Source organism: Pristiophorus japonicus, chromosome 3 (assembly GCF_044704955.1).
Source record: "Pristiophorus japonicus isolate sPriJap1 chromosome 3, sPriJap1.hap1, whole genome shotgun sequence".
Taxonomy (NCBI): domain Eukaryota; kingdom Metazoa; phylum Chordata; class Chondrichthyes; family Pristiophoridae; genus Pristiophorus; species Pristiophorus japonicus.
Genome location: NC_091979.1, coordinates 178114524 through 178130823, shown reverse-complemented (window position 1 = coordinate 178130823; position 16300 = coordinate 178114524). Strand labels below are relative to the sequence as shown.

General features: G+C 45.1%; 1 protein-coding gene across 2 annotated transcripts in view; it reads right to left on the bottom strand.

The window, feature by feature from the left end:
* Positions 1-8244: 8244 nt before the first annotated feature.
* ndufa10 (NADH:ubiquinone oxidoreductase subunit A10) overlaps positions 8245-16300 on the bottom strand; it is a 99595-nt gene continuing 91539 nt past the window's right edge. For both annotated transcript variants that reach the window (XM_070874880.1, XM_070874881.1), the window contains exon 10: positions 8245-8499. In XM_070874880.1, coding sequence (XP_070730981.1) covers positions 8431-8499 — 69 coding nt within the window. In that variant the 3' untranslated portion in view covers positions 8245-8430. The remainder of the gene's footprint in view (positions 8500-16300) is intronic.

The window sequence follows — 16300 nt, the reverse complement described above, 5'->3', positions numbered from 1 at the left end:
AAATACTAAATTGCAAGTACAAGTCGCTGTGTCACCTGGAAGGAGTGTTTGGGGCCCTGGATCTCCTTGCAGGGGAAAGTGCCGTGGCAGGGGGTGTTGGGGGTAATTGAGGAGTGAACCAGGGTGTCACGGAGCGAGTGGTCCCTTCGGAATGCTGACAGTGGAGGGGAGGGGATGATGTGTTTGGTGGTGGGATCACACTGGAGGTGCCGGAAATGGTGGAGATTGAATGTGGAGGCTGATGGGGTGAAAGATGAGGTCAAGGGGAACCTTATCGTGGTTCTGGGAGGAAGGAGTGAGAGTATAAGTGCAGAAAATAGAACTGGCATGGTCAATGGCCATGTCAAACACGTTAGAGGGGAATCCTTGGTTGAGGAAAAAGGAAGACATATCGGAAGCAATAGTATGGAAGCATCGTCAGAGCAGATGTGACGGAAACAGAGCAACTGGGAGAATGGAATTGAGTCCTTACAGGAAGCAGGGTGGAAGTTTAGACAAGGTAGCTGTGGGAGTCAGTGGGCTGAGTGGATGTTTGTCGATAGTCTGTGACATCTAACTTTTTTCAGTTCTGATGAAAGGTCATCGACCTGAAATGTTAACTCTGTATCTCTCCACAGATGCAGCAGAAATAGTTTGTAAACTTCAATCTAATTACCCCTTAAACTTCTAAATTCCAGAAATACAACCCTAGTTTGTACAATCACTCCTCGTAATTTAACCCTTGGAGTCCACCTAACATTCAAGTAAATCTACATGGTACTCCCTCCAGTATATCCTTACTAAGGTGTGGTGCCCTGAACTGAACATAGTACTCCAGGTGTGGTCTAACCAGTGCTTTGTACAGTTGCAGCATGACTTCTAACCCCTTGTATTCAAGTCCTCTAGATATATAGGCCAGTATTCCATTAGCCTTTTTGATTATTTTTGTACCTGTCCATAACATTTTAATGATCTACGTGCATGGAACCTGTTATGTATGTAAACTTGTAAATATCATGTCTAACCGTCAGAGGGCTTATCCCCTGGAGTCTCAAGGGATCCCACAATCCCTTGGGAGCACTTGTATATAAGTAGGCTTCCCCGGCTGGAGAGGCACTTTAAGATCTGTAATAAAGGACTATGGTCATACTTACTTTGAGCTTGCAGTATCTAGTCTGACTCTTTATTCAAGACATAGCAACTGCCGATGAGATACAAATGATGAACCCCACCGCAACAATACAGAGAACCGTGGGCATTCTGGAGAAATTTTTGGAGGGAGATGATTGGGAAACCTTCGTGGAACGACTCGACCAATACTTCATGGCCAACAAGCTGGAAGGAGAAGCGAACGCTGCCAAACGAATTGTGAGCATTCTCACTATTTGCGGGGCATCAACGTATGGCCTCATGAAAAAACTGCTCGCTCTAGCGAAACCCACATACAAGTCATATGATGAGTTGTGCACACTGGTCCGGGAGCATGTAAACCCGAAGGAAAGTGTTCTGATGACGAGGTATCGGTTCTACACGTACAAGAGGTCTGAAGGCCAGAAAGTGGTGAGCTACGTTGCCTAGCTAAGGTGCCTTGCAGGACATTGCGAATTTGAAGGACACTTGGAGCACATGCTCAAGGACTTCTTTGTACTTGGCATTGGTCATGAAGTAATACTTTGCAAACTTTTGACTGTAGAGACCCCAACCTTGAGTAAAGCCATAGCGATAGCTCAGACGTTTATTGCCACCAGTGACAATACCAAACAAATTTCTCAGCACACGAGTGCTACTGCAAGTACTGTGACCAAGTAACGTTGTTTTCGAATCAAAATGTACAGGGCAGGACTTACATGCCTGCAGCTGCACGTTCGCAGATGATCCAGAGTCCACCATCAAGGGTGGTGGATACAAGGCCATTAACACCTTGTTGGTACTACGGGGGTGATCATCATTTCCATTCATGCCGCTTCAAAGGATACGTTTGCAAGGGCTGTGGAACAATGGGACATCTCCAACGTATGTGCAGGCGAACTGCAAACCCTGCTAATCCTGCAAACCACCATGTTGCAGAGGAGGGCAGATCCACAATGGATCACAACGAACCAGAGCCTCAGACCGAGGAGGCAGAGGTATATGGGGTGCACACATTTACCACAAAGTGTCCCCCGATAATGCTGAAGGTTGAATTAAATGGACTCTAGGTGTCCATGGAGCTGGACACGGGCACAAGCCAGTCCATAATGAGCAAAAAGACTCGATAAATTATGGTGCAGCAAGGGCTCAAGGCCAGTCCTGACTCCCATTTGTACTAAACTGAGAACGTACACAAAGGAACTGATTCCCGTAATCAGCAGTGCTACCGTAAAGGTCTCCTACGATGGAGCGGTGCACGAGTTACCACTCTAGATGGTACCGGGCGATGGCCTCATGCTGTTCGGCAGGAGCTGGCTGGGAAAGATACGCTGGAACTGAGACGACGTCCCAGCACTTCCGTCTGTCGATGATACCTCATGTGCCCAGGTCCTAAACAAGTTCCCCTCGCTGTTCGAACCAGGCATTGGGAAGTTCCAAGGAGCAAAAGTGCAGATCCATTTGATTCCGGGGGCGCGACCCATCCATCACAAGGCGAGAGCAGTACCGTACATGATGAGAGAGAGAGTGGAGATCGAACTGGACAGGCTGCAATGAGAAGGCATCATTTCGCTGATCGAATTCAACGATTGTTCCAGTCCTCAAGGGAGATGGCACCGTCAGAATCTGTGGTGAATATAAAGTAACTATCAATCGTTTCTCACTGCAGGATCAATACCCGCTACCGAAGGCAGACGACCTATTTGCGACGCTGGCAGGAGGGAAAACATTCACGAAGCTGGACTTGACCTCGGTCAACATGACACAGGAGCTGGAGGAATCATCGAAGGGCCTCACCTGCATCAACACGCACAAAGGTCTCTTCATTTACAACAGATGCCCGTTTGGAATTCGATCGGCCGTGGTGATATTCCAAAGGAACATGGAAAGCTTGCTGAAGTCGGCCTCGCGCACCATGATCTTCCAGGATGACATCTTGGTTACAGGTCGGGACACCGTCGAGCACCTGCAGAACTTGGAGGAGGTTCTTAGTCGGCTTAATCGTGTGGGGCTCAGGCTAAAATGCTCGAAGTGTGTTTTCCTGGCGCCTGAAGTGGAGTTCCTGGAGAGAAGAATCGTGGCGGACAGCATCAGGCCCACCGATTCAACGACGGAGGCAATCAAGAACGCACCGAGACCACAGAATGTGACGGAGCTGCGGTCGTTTCTAGGACTCCTGAACTATTTTGGTAACTTCTTACCCGGTTTTAGCACATTGTTACTGCGTAAAGGAGATGAATGGGTATGGGGTAAAAGCCAAGAAAATGCCTTTGAAAAAGCTTGGAACCTGTTTCCCGGGATGGCAGGACTGACATATGAGGAGAGACTGGATCGACTGGGCCTGTATTCACTGGAGTTTAGAAGAATGAGAGGGGATCTCTCAGAAATCCTGACAGGACTGGACAGGTTAGATGCAGGAAGAATGTTCCCGATGTTGGGTCACAGTCTAAGGATAAGGAGTAAGCCATTTATGACCGAGATGAGGAGAAACTTCTTCACTCAGAGAGTTGTTAGCCTGTGGAATTCTCCACCGCAGAGTTGTTGATGCCAGTTCAAGAGGGAGTTAGATATGGCCCTTACGACTAAAGGGATCAAGGGGTATAGAGAGAAAGCAGAAAAGGGGTACTGAGGTGAATGATCAGCCATGATCTTATTGAATGGTGGTGCAGTCTCGAAGAGCTGAATGGCCTACTCCTGCACCTATTTTCTATGTTATGTTCAAACAAATTGCTTGTGTTGTACGATCCATGTAAACGTTTGGTACTAGCATGTGATGTGTCGTCGTATGGGGTTGGGTGAAGTATTGCAACAAGCTAATGAATTTGGGAAATTGCAACCGGTTGCTTATGCATCCAGAAGTCTATCTCAGGCCGAGAGAGCCTACAGTATGATCCAAAAAGAAGCGTTAGCGTGTGTTTATGGGGTAAAGAAAATGCATCAATGTCTGTTCGGGCTCAAATTTGAATTGGAAACCGACCATAAGCCGCTTATATCCCTCCTTTCTGAAAGCAAGGGGATAAATACGAATTCATCGGCCCGCATCCAGAGATGGGCGCTCACGTTGTCTGCATACAACTACGCCATTCACCACAGGCCAGGCAGAGAAAACTGTGCCGATGCTCTCAGTAGGCTGCCATTGTCCACCACAGGGGTGGAGATGGTACAGCCCGCAGATTTAGTCATGGTAATGGAAGCATTCGAGAGTGAGCAATCACCTGTTACCGCCCGACAGATTAGAACCTGGACGAGCCAGGCCCCCTTACTGTCCTTAGTAAAAAAAAACTGTGTGCTGCACGGGAGTTGCTCTAGTGTCCCATTAGAGATGCAGGAGGAAATAAAGCCGTACCAGCGGCGCAAAGATGAAATGTCTATACAGACAGACTGCCTCCTATGGGGTAATCAGGTACCAGTGCCAAAAAAGGACAGGGACACTTTCATCAGTGACCTCCACAGTACCCACCCAGGCATCGTAATGATGAAAGCAATAGCCAGATCCCACCTGTGGTGGCCCGGTATCGATGCAGACTTAGAGTCCTGCATGCACAAATGTAATACATGCTTGCAGTTAAGCAATGCACCCAGGGAGGCGTCACTAAGTTTATGGTCCTGACCCTCCAAACCGTGGTCCAGGGTCCATGTCGACAATGCAGGCCCATTCTTGGGAAAAATGTTCTTAGTGGTTGTAGATGCGTACTCCAAATGGATTGAATGTGTGATAATGTCGGCAAGCATGACTGCTGCCATGTCCTTGTAAGTGACAATGGGCCGTGCTTTACCAGTGCCGAGTTCAAAGAGTTCATGACCCGCAATGGAATCAAACATGTCACACCTGCCCCGTTTAAACCAGCGTCCAACAGTCAGGCAGAACAAGCAGTTCAAACAATCAAGCAGAGCTTGAAAAGGGTAACTGAAGGCTCACTGTAGACTCGCTTATCCTGAGTCCTTCTTAAGTTACCGCACAAGACCCCACTCGCTCACTGGGGTCCCTCCCACTGAACTGCTCATGAAAAGGGCACTTAAGGCAAGGCTCTTGTTAGTCCACCCTGATCCACATGAACAGGTAGAGAGCAGGCGGCTTCAACAGAATACATATGATCGCGCAAATGTGTCACGTGAAATTGAGATAAATGATCCTGTATTTGTGTTGAACTATGGACAAGGTCCCCCAAGTGGCTTCCTGGCTCTGTTTTGGCCAAAGAGGGGAATAGGGTGTTTGTGGTCAAACTCTCAAATGGACTCACCTGCAGGAAACACTTGGACCAAACCAAACTCAGATTTACAGACTATCCAGAACAACCCACAATAGACTCCACCTTTTTCGACCCAGCGGTTGACCATGAAGCAGAACCCATCACCCACAGCAACCCAGCAGGATTCGCCACCCCCAGCAGCCCAGCGAGGGCCCAATAAACGGCTCACCAAAACCAGCATTTGCACCGAGACGATCAAGCAGGGAAAGGAAGGCCCCAGATCGACTCACATTGTAAATAGTTACACTATTTGACCTTGGGTTGGGGGGGGGGGGGGGGGAGAAGGGGCAGGGGAGTGTTGTTATGTATGTAAACCTGTAAATACCATGTCTAACCACCAGTGGGCTTATCCCCTGGAGTCGCAAGGGATCCCACAATCCCTTGGGAGCACCTGTATATGTAAAGAGGCCTCACAGACTGGAGAGGCACTCTGAAATCTGTAATAAAGGACTACGGTCAGACTTACTTTGAGCTTGCAGTATCTAGTCTGACTCTTTAGTCAAGACTTAACAAAACCCAGTCTCCTTGGACTTCGATACTGCTTCTAGCTTTTCACCATTCTCCGATTTATCCTTTTTAGGTCCAAAGTGGATGACTCCACACTTACCCATATTGAAATCCATTTCCCATTCACTTAATCTATTAATATCTCTTTGATACTTTATTTTAAAACCATTACCCAGTGTGACACTAAATCAGATTGACCAAAGTCCCAGTGTTTGATCGATCTCTAATGTGGGCTCTGAAAAAGCGAGAAAATAGGGAGAAAGAACATTAAAAATTTGACATAAGTGACCATTCCTTAGAACAGCAGATCAAAGGAACAGGAGTGCCCTGGAGAGTTACCTTTTATCCACATCATCAACACTACCTACCATCAGAAGCCTACCCAATTGAGCAAAACTAATTTCTGTATTTGCCATTCGCACTTCTTCCCTGGTCTTCAACTGACTATAAACAAAAATGTCCATATCCACATTGTGTTCATATTTTGTGGTTCGAGAATTTTGAATTTAATAGTGAAATTAATATCCTACAAAAGTGGTGGCAGGCTATAATTTCCTGTATTTTGTTGCCTGAAGGGATGCATTATTGTACAGTGAACCTTTTTTTCCAACTTCAATAAAATAAATTTGAATCACAAAGAAAGAATCTCTTTTACAGGTCTTTTTCAGGGAAGGGAGAATTTTTGGATTGGTGAAAAACACACCGATCGAATGCTCACGTTTCCAGGACCTGGAGTGACTGACCAGCAATTCAAATATTTATATCTCCAGTTCCTTTCACAGGGATTTCAGCTGTATGGCGAATCTTTATTAAACTTGCAGGTGCCAGATTTGATCCTTGGACTGTGATGATTTGGCTGGGCAGCAGTTGGGAGACTACAATTGGCCTCAAAACCCCTTTGCTTGGGTGGTTGAAGAAAATTAGATTTTTTTCTCTTCACTGCTGTTCACTGTATTTATATAGCATCTTTAACATAGTAAAATGCCACAAGGCGCTTCACAAGAGTGTTGACAAACAAAAATTGACACCGAGCCAAAGGAGACATTAGGACAGGTGACCAAAAACTTGGTCAAAGAGGTAGGTTTTAAGCAGCATCTTAAAAGGAGAGGCAAAGAGGCTTAGGGAAGGAATTCCAGAGCTTAGGACGCAAGACAACTGAAGATATGGCCGCCAACGGTGGGGCGCAGGAAGTGGGGAGATGCACAAGTGGTCAGAGTTTGGGAACATGGAAATCTGGAAAATTCCTCTCCCACCCACTTAGGTGATCAAAACTAGTCCAGGAGACTACACTGGCCCCAATTAATGTTATATAGTACCGACCTTTTATACAAGGTGATCTCCGCCCCAGCCAGAGAGATCCAGCTCTCGCATTAAGGAATTTAGCAAATCAGCATCCACTATCCTCTGGGGAACGAACCAGCTCCTGACATCCAACCTAGTTCTCGACCTACGTAACTTGAGTTTCCCCTCATACCCCCCAGCCTATTTAATTAAAACAAACTGTCTACACAAACGCAATCTATTTCCTGCATTATCTCCTCAACCAAATCTCACGTCTCTCAAGTGTAGTTTCCCAGCTCTTTAAGCCTATCTCAGTAACTAAGATGCTTTAAACTAGCAAATCATTTTATGGCCCTCTGCTGCACCCTTTCCAAGCCTCAATTTCACCCACCATATGAGGAGACCAAAACTGGACACGGTATTCTAAAGGAGGCCTAAACATAGTCAAGTCTGGAAGTAACAAATGCATGGATGAGGGTTGCAGCAGTAGATTAGCTGAGACGGGCAGAGATCGGTAATATTCCGGAAGTGGGCGTTTTAGAGGACCGAGAGGATATGGGGTCGGAAGATCAGCTCAGGGTCAAATATGACGGCGACATTGTGAACAGTCTGATTCAGCCCGAGACAGTGGCCAGGGAAGCGGATGGAATTGTTGGCTAGGTAACAGAGTTTGTGGTAGGAACTGAAGACAATGGCTTTAGTCTTTCCAGTGTTCAATTAGAGGAAATTTTAGCTTATGCTGAACTAGATGTCAGACAAGCAGCCTGACAACAGAAGCAGTGGAGGGGTCGTGGAGGTGGTGGTGGTGAGGTAGAGCTGGGTGTTGTCAATGTACATGTGTTTTTGGATGATGATACCTGCTAGATAGTACAAGTGTGTGAATGTCTGGTGAGGACAGGATCAGGTAGCAGAGGCATGTCCCCCTGGGGAAAGGGAAGACTGCAAGGAGTCAAGTCATTGCTGGACTACCACTGAATTCAATCCAAGCTCAGCATTCAGTAAAGTGCTGGTGTAACGACCATCCATATTTGGAATGTTTGCCTAAGTCTGCAACATGTCATCACACTTTATTTCATTTAAATCACCAGGACACAGTGAGTTCAATGTCAAGTTTTATTAGATACCTACTGTCAATTAATAAGGTGCTCAAAATTCTGCACAAGCTAAGGGTAACTGCAGATAGATTGCTGTGCTGAGCTCAGCGGGATGCCAGCCATTTCACCTCTCCTCACCACATTCGTTTCCTCTCAAATTAATTTCAGTTGTTCTTCTGGAAGCCACACAGTTATTTTAACCAGATCCACTTATCCCCAACGTCGGCATTGAAACCTTTCTCATACTTTCGACCCGGGAGCTGAAATGAGAGAGAAAACACAGAGCCACGATGAAAATGTTTTGTACAGGTTGCAAGAAAACCACTCTTTTATGTTGCTTGGCATCAGCACACAGTAAAGTTCCAGTTAACGAGCACACAGATAATTGATATTCGTTAACGACTGTACACATCATATGGTTTTCGTTAGAACAGTTTTTTAAAAATTGAATCTTGTAAAGATCTTCCACTAAGATATAATACATTGAATCGTAATTTTGAAATCGGATTACCAATTTACATTTACATTGTGTTTTGCACATAACTATAAGTCCCAAGGAATTTTGTAGGATAGGACCATGGAAACTGAGCAGGAAATGGTGGGAAAAGATCAGCGAAGGTGACTGGAAGCATGACCACACAGATAAGTTTTAAGGATGCTTAAGCAGGGAGAGGTAGTGAGGCGAAGAGGTTTAGGAAGGGAGTGGAGCAGGATGCAGCAAAAGAAGCTGATGTCTACTTCGTCATAGCCAATACGTCCCCCAAAGCGTTACCTCCTCAATGGTCAACTTTGTTCTGTTGTCCACAATCTTTATAAGTTGTCAAGTTTTGTCCCTCAGAGCACCACTAATCGGCCACCAGGCCCATCAGATAATCCAGACAGCTCTTCCCCTCCATCTTTTTGCAAAGGATGCCAGTGCTAGGAAAAGGTTTATTTTCCATTTTGGGCACCAAATATTAGCACCCAGGTCCAGTATAACATGCTTATCTGTAAAGCGAAGCTCCCTTTACTATTCTCCAATAAGGTGTCTCGGTCCAAACTTCAAAAGTACAACTATTCTCTCTCATTACCCTCACCAGCCATCAGATAGCCTATAAACAAAATCACGTATCACAATGTGCAGTGCTCCGTGCCCACCAGAACTAGTCTGAGACTGCAAATACATTTCATATAGCACCTTTAGTCATCAGGGACATTAAAAACTTATTTTGCACAAAGTTTTATTATGATGGAGTCCTGATAATAATACCACAAGGTGGGAGGGAGAAAAGAGTGAGAAGAAAGCGAGTTCTTCAAGCATATGTTGAAAGCAGTGGGATCAGAGCACCCTTTATTAACTTGCCAAGTTTTTAGTAGAACAAGTATTGATTTTCCCAGACTAAGAGTCTTGTGCACATCTGAGGTATGTCTCATCATTATTCAATGGGACAGTTGAGAGGTAAGCCCCATTTGCTGTCATGACACATCAGATGACAGGAGCTTACAAAATGCAACAAGTCCCTCTGCTGTTTTACTTTACAACAGCCATCTTCTGTTAATCCCAGTTCCGTCTCCCAAAGTAGAGACTTTAGCCAAGTCAGGTCACAAGCTGGAGAAACCAAATCCATACAAGACAGTTCAAGCCAAAGCCAGGTATGGCTGGATTTGAACTGTAACAATGTCTAAATAATCAGGCGTCCTTTACATAGCCTTTATCTTCTTTAACAAAAAACACCCAGACCCAAACATCTTACTTCAATATTAAGAGCAGGACACAGATAAATATAATGCCTCTTCAAAATGTAAATAAAGGAAGCATGACGAGACTTCCTGATGAAGTGCATTTTGTGGCTTTTGCTTCATCTTTATATTTGATTGCTCAGTCCTGCATTGCTTTCCACGGACTCATTAACCCCAAACAATCTCCTAGCATTATATTTTCCTCTTTCTTCCACTGAAACTACTCAGCTTGTGGTCGAGACTAAAAATAGCAGGCTTTGAACCATGCTGCCAAAATGCCTTGCTTGAACATGAGAGGCTGCATGAAACAGTTCTGGTTTGCTGCCACAATTGAAAGGTGCACAGATTACGCACTGGACACTGTGATCAGCTTGTATCATTTTTCCCACAGCAGGTTTTTCATGACACCCATCCTGAAAACTCATAAGAACATAAGAAATAGGAGCAGGAGTAGGCCATTTGTCCCTCGAGTCTGCTCTGCCATTCAATAAGATCATGGCTGATCTGATCATGGACTCAGCTCCACTTCCCTGCCCGCTCCCCATAACCGTTTATTCCCTTATTGCTCAAAAAACTGTCTATCTCCGCCTTAAATATATTCAATGACCCAGCCTCCACAGCTCTCTGGGGCAGAGAATTCCATAGATTTACAGCCCCGAGAATAAATTTCCCCTCATCTCAGTTTTAAATGGGCGGCCCCTTATTCTGAGACTATGTCCCCTAGTTTTAGTTTCCCCCAAGAATGGAAATATCCTCTCTGCATCCATCTTGTCGAGCCCCCTCATTATCTTATATGTTTCAATAAGATCACCCCTCATTCTTCTGAACTCCAATATGTATAGGCCCAACCTACTCAACCTATCTTCATAAGTCAACCCCTCATCTCCAGAATCACCCTAGTGAACCTTCTCTGAACAGCCTCCAATGCAAGTATATCCTTCCTTAAATACGGAGACTAATACTGTGCGTAGTACTCTAGGTGTGGCCTTACCAATACCCTGTACAATTGTAGCAGAACTTCTCTGCTTCTCAGTTTTGATCGAACCTGCTGGGTCACCACTCATTGCGCTGACCCAATATATTTTTGACAGTGAATCTTTCAGCTGAAGGGTGTATAGCAGGTTCAGGATACATTTTTACTTGAGAGCAATTTATATCTGTAATTTGAACAATTTATCTTTTAATGATAATTTTGCATGTGGCAAAGGGCAGGTGATGCATCAAGCAATGTCCTTTTAGCTCTGGGACCTGTTGTTAAACCCAGCCCAGACTGATAATCAGAAAGAGAGAGAACCTTCATTCTGTCATTATTCTAAGAAGGACAGTTTTAATCCAGTTTGCTGATGGCCACCAGCCCACAACACAAAAGTGTCAATGGCCAAGCACTAATTTGGCAATATTACTCGAAATTAAATGGCTGGATTGGGAATTGGAAGTGTTACATTAACGTTGGTGGTCTGCATGGAATGGTCTTAAATGGAGTGCTTCTAAAGAGGGTGTTAAAGTTGGGAATTTGGAGACATTGGGAATTCGGAGTACAGGGAGAAGGAGGTGTTGCTTTTTGCTTCCAATACTTGTGGTTTGTGTTACAGATAAATATTTAATTTAGTCTATCTATAATTTAAACTAGATCAAGTAATTAGTTAAAAAACTAAACTATACACCAAGTTAATTAAATACACAAACACTAATTAATTAAATAAATAAAACAAGGTTATATAGGGATGTCAATACAGGTGATGTGCTGCAACTGCAGCATGTGGGAGTTTGTGGAGAGCATCGCGATCCTGGACAACCATGTCTGCAAGTGTATGTCTGCATCTCAAGGAACTTCAGCTCAAAGTTGACCGAGGTGCAAACATTGCCGGGCATCGGGAGAGGGAGTGTTACCTGGACACGTTGATCCAGTAGGCAGTCACACCCCTTAGGTTAGGTAGTAGTACAGGTCTGGTTAGTGGTCAGGACAGGAGAGTGTGATTGCATATTAGGCAGGTAAGGGGATCCCAGGTGCAGTGCTGGAAGAGAGACAGCTTTTTCCCTTATCCAACAGGTATGAGTTTCTTGCTGCCTGTTTGGATGAGTACAGAGTCTGCAGGATGGATGAGAAAACTGACCACGACACTCTGGGATAGGAAGCCATCGAAGTGGGGGGAGTGAAAAAGAATGAGGTAGTGGTATGTGACAGTATAGTCAGGGGACAGATACTGTTCTCTGCAGCCACAACCAGGGGTTCAGAAGGCTTTGTTGTCTGCCCAGTGCCAGAATTAAGGATATCTCCTCGCGGCTGGAGAAGAGTGGGAGTGGGAGGATCCAGTTGTAGTGGTCCACGTAGGAACCAACAACATAGGTAGAGCAAGAAATGAGGTTCTGCTGAGAGAGTTTGAGGAATTAGGGTCCAAATTAAAATGCAGAATCTCAAAAGGTAATAATCTTGGGATTGTTACCTGAATCACATGCAAATTGGCATAAATTAGAGCGTTAAATGCGTGACTCAAAGAGAGGTGGGGGAGGAAATGGTTTTGATTCATGGGGCACTGGCACCACTACTGGGGAAACAGGCAGCCGTTCCGTTGCGATGGGCTCCACTTAAATCCTAAACACAGAGTTAGCATGTTAATATATAGTAAGCAATAGGAAGACAAATAGAATGTTGATCTTTATTGCAAGGGGGTTGGAGTATAAGAGTAAGGAAGTCTTGCTATAAATGGTACAGGGCTTTGGTGAGACCACACCTGAAGTACTGTGCACAGTTTTGGTCTCCTTATCTGAGGAAGGATATACTTGGCTAGAGGTTGTGCAACAAAGGTTCACTAGATTGATACCTGGGATGAGGAGCGATCGAGTAGATTAGGCCTATACTCTCTGGAGTTTAGAAGAATGAGAGGTGATCTCATTGAAACTTAGAGTAGATGCTGGAGAGTCCAGAACTAGGGGGCATATTGTCAGGATAAGGGGTCGGCCATTTAAGACTGAGACGAGGAGGAATTTCTTCATTCAGGGTTGTGAATCTTTGGAATTCTCTATCCCAAAGAGATGTGGTGCCCAATAGTTGAGTATATTTAAGGCTGAAATCGTAGATTTTTGGACTTCAGGGGGATTCACGGATATGGGAATAGGGCAGGAAAGTGGAGATTAGGTCGAAGATCAGCCATGATCTTATTGAATGGCAGAGCAAGCTCGAGGGACTGTATGGCCTACTCCTGCTCCTAAGAATGTAAGAAATAAGAGGAGTATGCAATTTGGTCCCTCGAGCCTGCTCCGTCATTCAGCAAGATCATGGCTGATCTTATCATAGACTCAGGTCTACTTCCCTGCCCGCTCCCCATAACCCTTTACTCCCTTATCGTTCAAAAATCTGTCTATCGCCGCCTTAAATATACTCAATGACCCAGCCTCCACAGTTCTCTGGAGCAAAGAATTCCACAGATTTACAATCCTCAAAGAAGAAATTCCTCCTCATCTCAGTTTTAAATGGGCGACCCCTTATTCTGAAAGTATGCCCCCTAGTACTAGATTACCCCACGAGTGGAAACATCCTCTCTGCAACTACCTTGTCGAGTCCCCTCATTATCTTATATGTTGCTGGAGTTCTTTGAGGATGTAATGAGCAGAGTGGATAAGGGGGAACCAGTGGATGTGGTGTATTTGGATTTCCTGAAGGCATTTGATAAGATGCCACATAAAGCCATTTTGGAGTGTGGGCAGGATCATCGGCGGAGCCCAGGTACAGAGGAGCGGCGAGAGATCCTGGCGCAGGAGCGGTGAGAGATCGTGGCGCAGGAGCGGCGAGAGATCGTGGTGGAGGTGCGGCGAATGAGGGTACGGGGCCCAGAACAGCAGAGGGACCAGGGGCAGCACGGGCCAGCCTATACTGCTATATGTGTGCGCGCTAGGTCCGTGCAGCAGAGCAGGTCTCCGGTCGTCCTGGTTAACCCTTGCCACTGGATAAAGGCAGAGCTCTGTCAAGCCCGTGTGATGGTTGGTGTGCAACGGTCACCACACGTTAAAAAAATTCACGCACAAGCATCTTCCACACCATCAATTGGAGTTCAGGACTGGAATATTGGGTCTTTCATTGAAACACCTGTGAACTCGTGGAAGCAAGTCACCCTCGTTCAAGGGACTGCCTATGATGATGATGACATTATATGTTTCAATAAGGTCACCTCTCATTCTTCTGAACTCCAATGACTCAATCTTTCTTCATAAGTCAACCACTTCATTTCGGGAATTAACTGAGTAAACCTTCTCTGAACTGCCTCCAATGCAATTATATCTCTCCTTAAATAAGGAGACCAAAACTGTACACAGTACTCTAGGTGTGGTCTCACCAATACCCTGTACAGTTGTAGTAGGACTTCCCTGTTTTTATACTCCATTCTCCATGCAATAAATGCCAACATTCCATTTGCCTTCCTGATTACTTGCTGTATCTGCATACTAATCTTGTGTTTTTCATGCACAAGGACCCCCAGAGGTCCCCTCTGTACTGCAGCATTTTGTAATTTTTCTCCATTTAAATAATAATTTGCTTTTTTATTTTTACTGCCAAAGTGGATAACCTCACACTTTCCCACATTATACTCATCTGCCAAATTTTTGCCCACTCACTTAGCCTGTCTATATCCCTTTGCAGATTTTTTGTGTCCTCCTCACAACTTGCTTTCCCATCCATCTTTGTATCATCAGCAAACTTGGCTACATTACATTCGGTCCCTTTATCCAAATTATTAATATAGATTGTAAATAGTTGAGGCCCCAGCACCGATCACGGTGTCACTCCACTAGTTACTGTTTGCCAACAGGAAAATTATCCATTTATCCCATATGTTGGGAGGTCTGGCACACTGGCATGAAAGTGATTTACTCTCCTTTTAACCAATGCTTGTTACTAACTTGAGGTGCTTGTTGTAGAAACTGAGCATCACAATTTAAAGAAATATATAAATTAACAGTAAATCCCCAGGGGAACAAAAACCCCTCTTTTGAGGTTCAAAATCTACCGTCAAAATCTTAAATGCTCAAAAATTTGAATTGTCGTTCATAAAACGTTCTTATTAAGCCATGTTTCTAAAATGCAGAAAGATGCTGTGATAGCAGTGTGGAGTAGAAACCACACCTCTGTTCTCCTCCCCACATCCCCAACGCCTGGTGTTGGCAGCATTACTGCAAAGAATAACCAAGTGGAAGCATCACACAGTCCAGTTTTTGCTGATCTGACCAAGGCGTTGGACACAGCCAACCAATCAACAACAACTTGTATTTATATAGCGCCTTTAACGTAGTAAAACATCCCAAGGTGCTTCACAGGAGTATTATAAGACAAAAAATTTGACACCGAGTCACATAAGGAGAAATTAGGGCAGATGACCAAAAGCTTGGTCAAAGAGGTAGGTTTTAAGGAGTGTCTTAAAGGAGGAAAGATGTAGAGAGGCGGAGAGTTTTAGGCAGGGAATTCCAGAGCTTAGGGCCTAGGCAACAGAAGGAACGGCCACCAATGGTTGAGAGATTATAATCAGGGATGCTCAAGGGGGCAGAAATAGAGGAGCGCAGATATTTCAGGGGGTTGTGGGGCTGGAGGAAATTACAGAAATAGGAAGGGGTGTGGCCATGGAAGGATTTGAAAACAAAGGTGAAAATTTTGAAATCAAGGCATTGCTTAACCGGGAGCCAATGTAGGTTAGCGAGCATAGAGGTGACTGGGACTTGGTGTGAGTTAGGACACGGGCAATCAAATTTTGGATCACTTTTAATGAGGCAAGGGCAGAGACAGGCGATGTTATGGAGGTGGATATAGGCGGTCTTAGTTATGCCATGGATATGTGGTTGGAAGCTCATTGCAGAGTCAAATATGACACCAAGGTTGCGAACTGTGTAGTTCAGCCTCAGACAGGAGTTGGGGAGAGGGATGGAGTCAGTGGCTAGGGAACGGAGGTTGTTGCGGGGACCAAAAACAATGGCTTCGGTCTTCCCAATTGGAGCAAATTTTTGCTCATCCAGAACTGAATGTCGGACAAGCAGTTTGACAATTTAGCAACCGTGGAGGGGTCAAGAGAAGTGGTAGTGAGATCGAGCTGGGTGTAGTCAGCATTCATGTGGAAATTGACTGTGTTTTCGGATCATGTCACCAAGGTGCAACATGTAGATGAGAAATAGGAGATGGCCAAAGAGAGATCCTTGGGGGACACCAGAGGTAACGATGCAGAAGTGGGAAGAGAAGCCATTGCAGGTGATTCTCTGTCTATGATTAGATAGATAAGAATGGCACTAGGCGAGTGCAGTTCCACCCAACTGGATGACAGTGGAGAGGCATTGGAGAAGGATGGAGTGGTCAACAGCTGC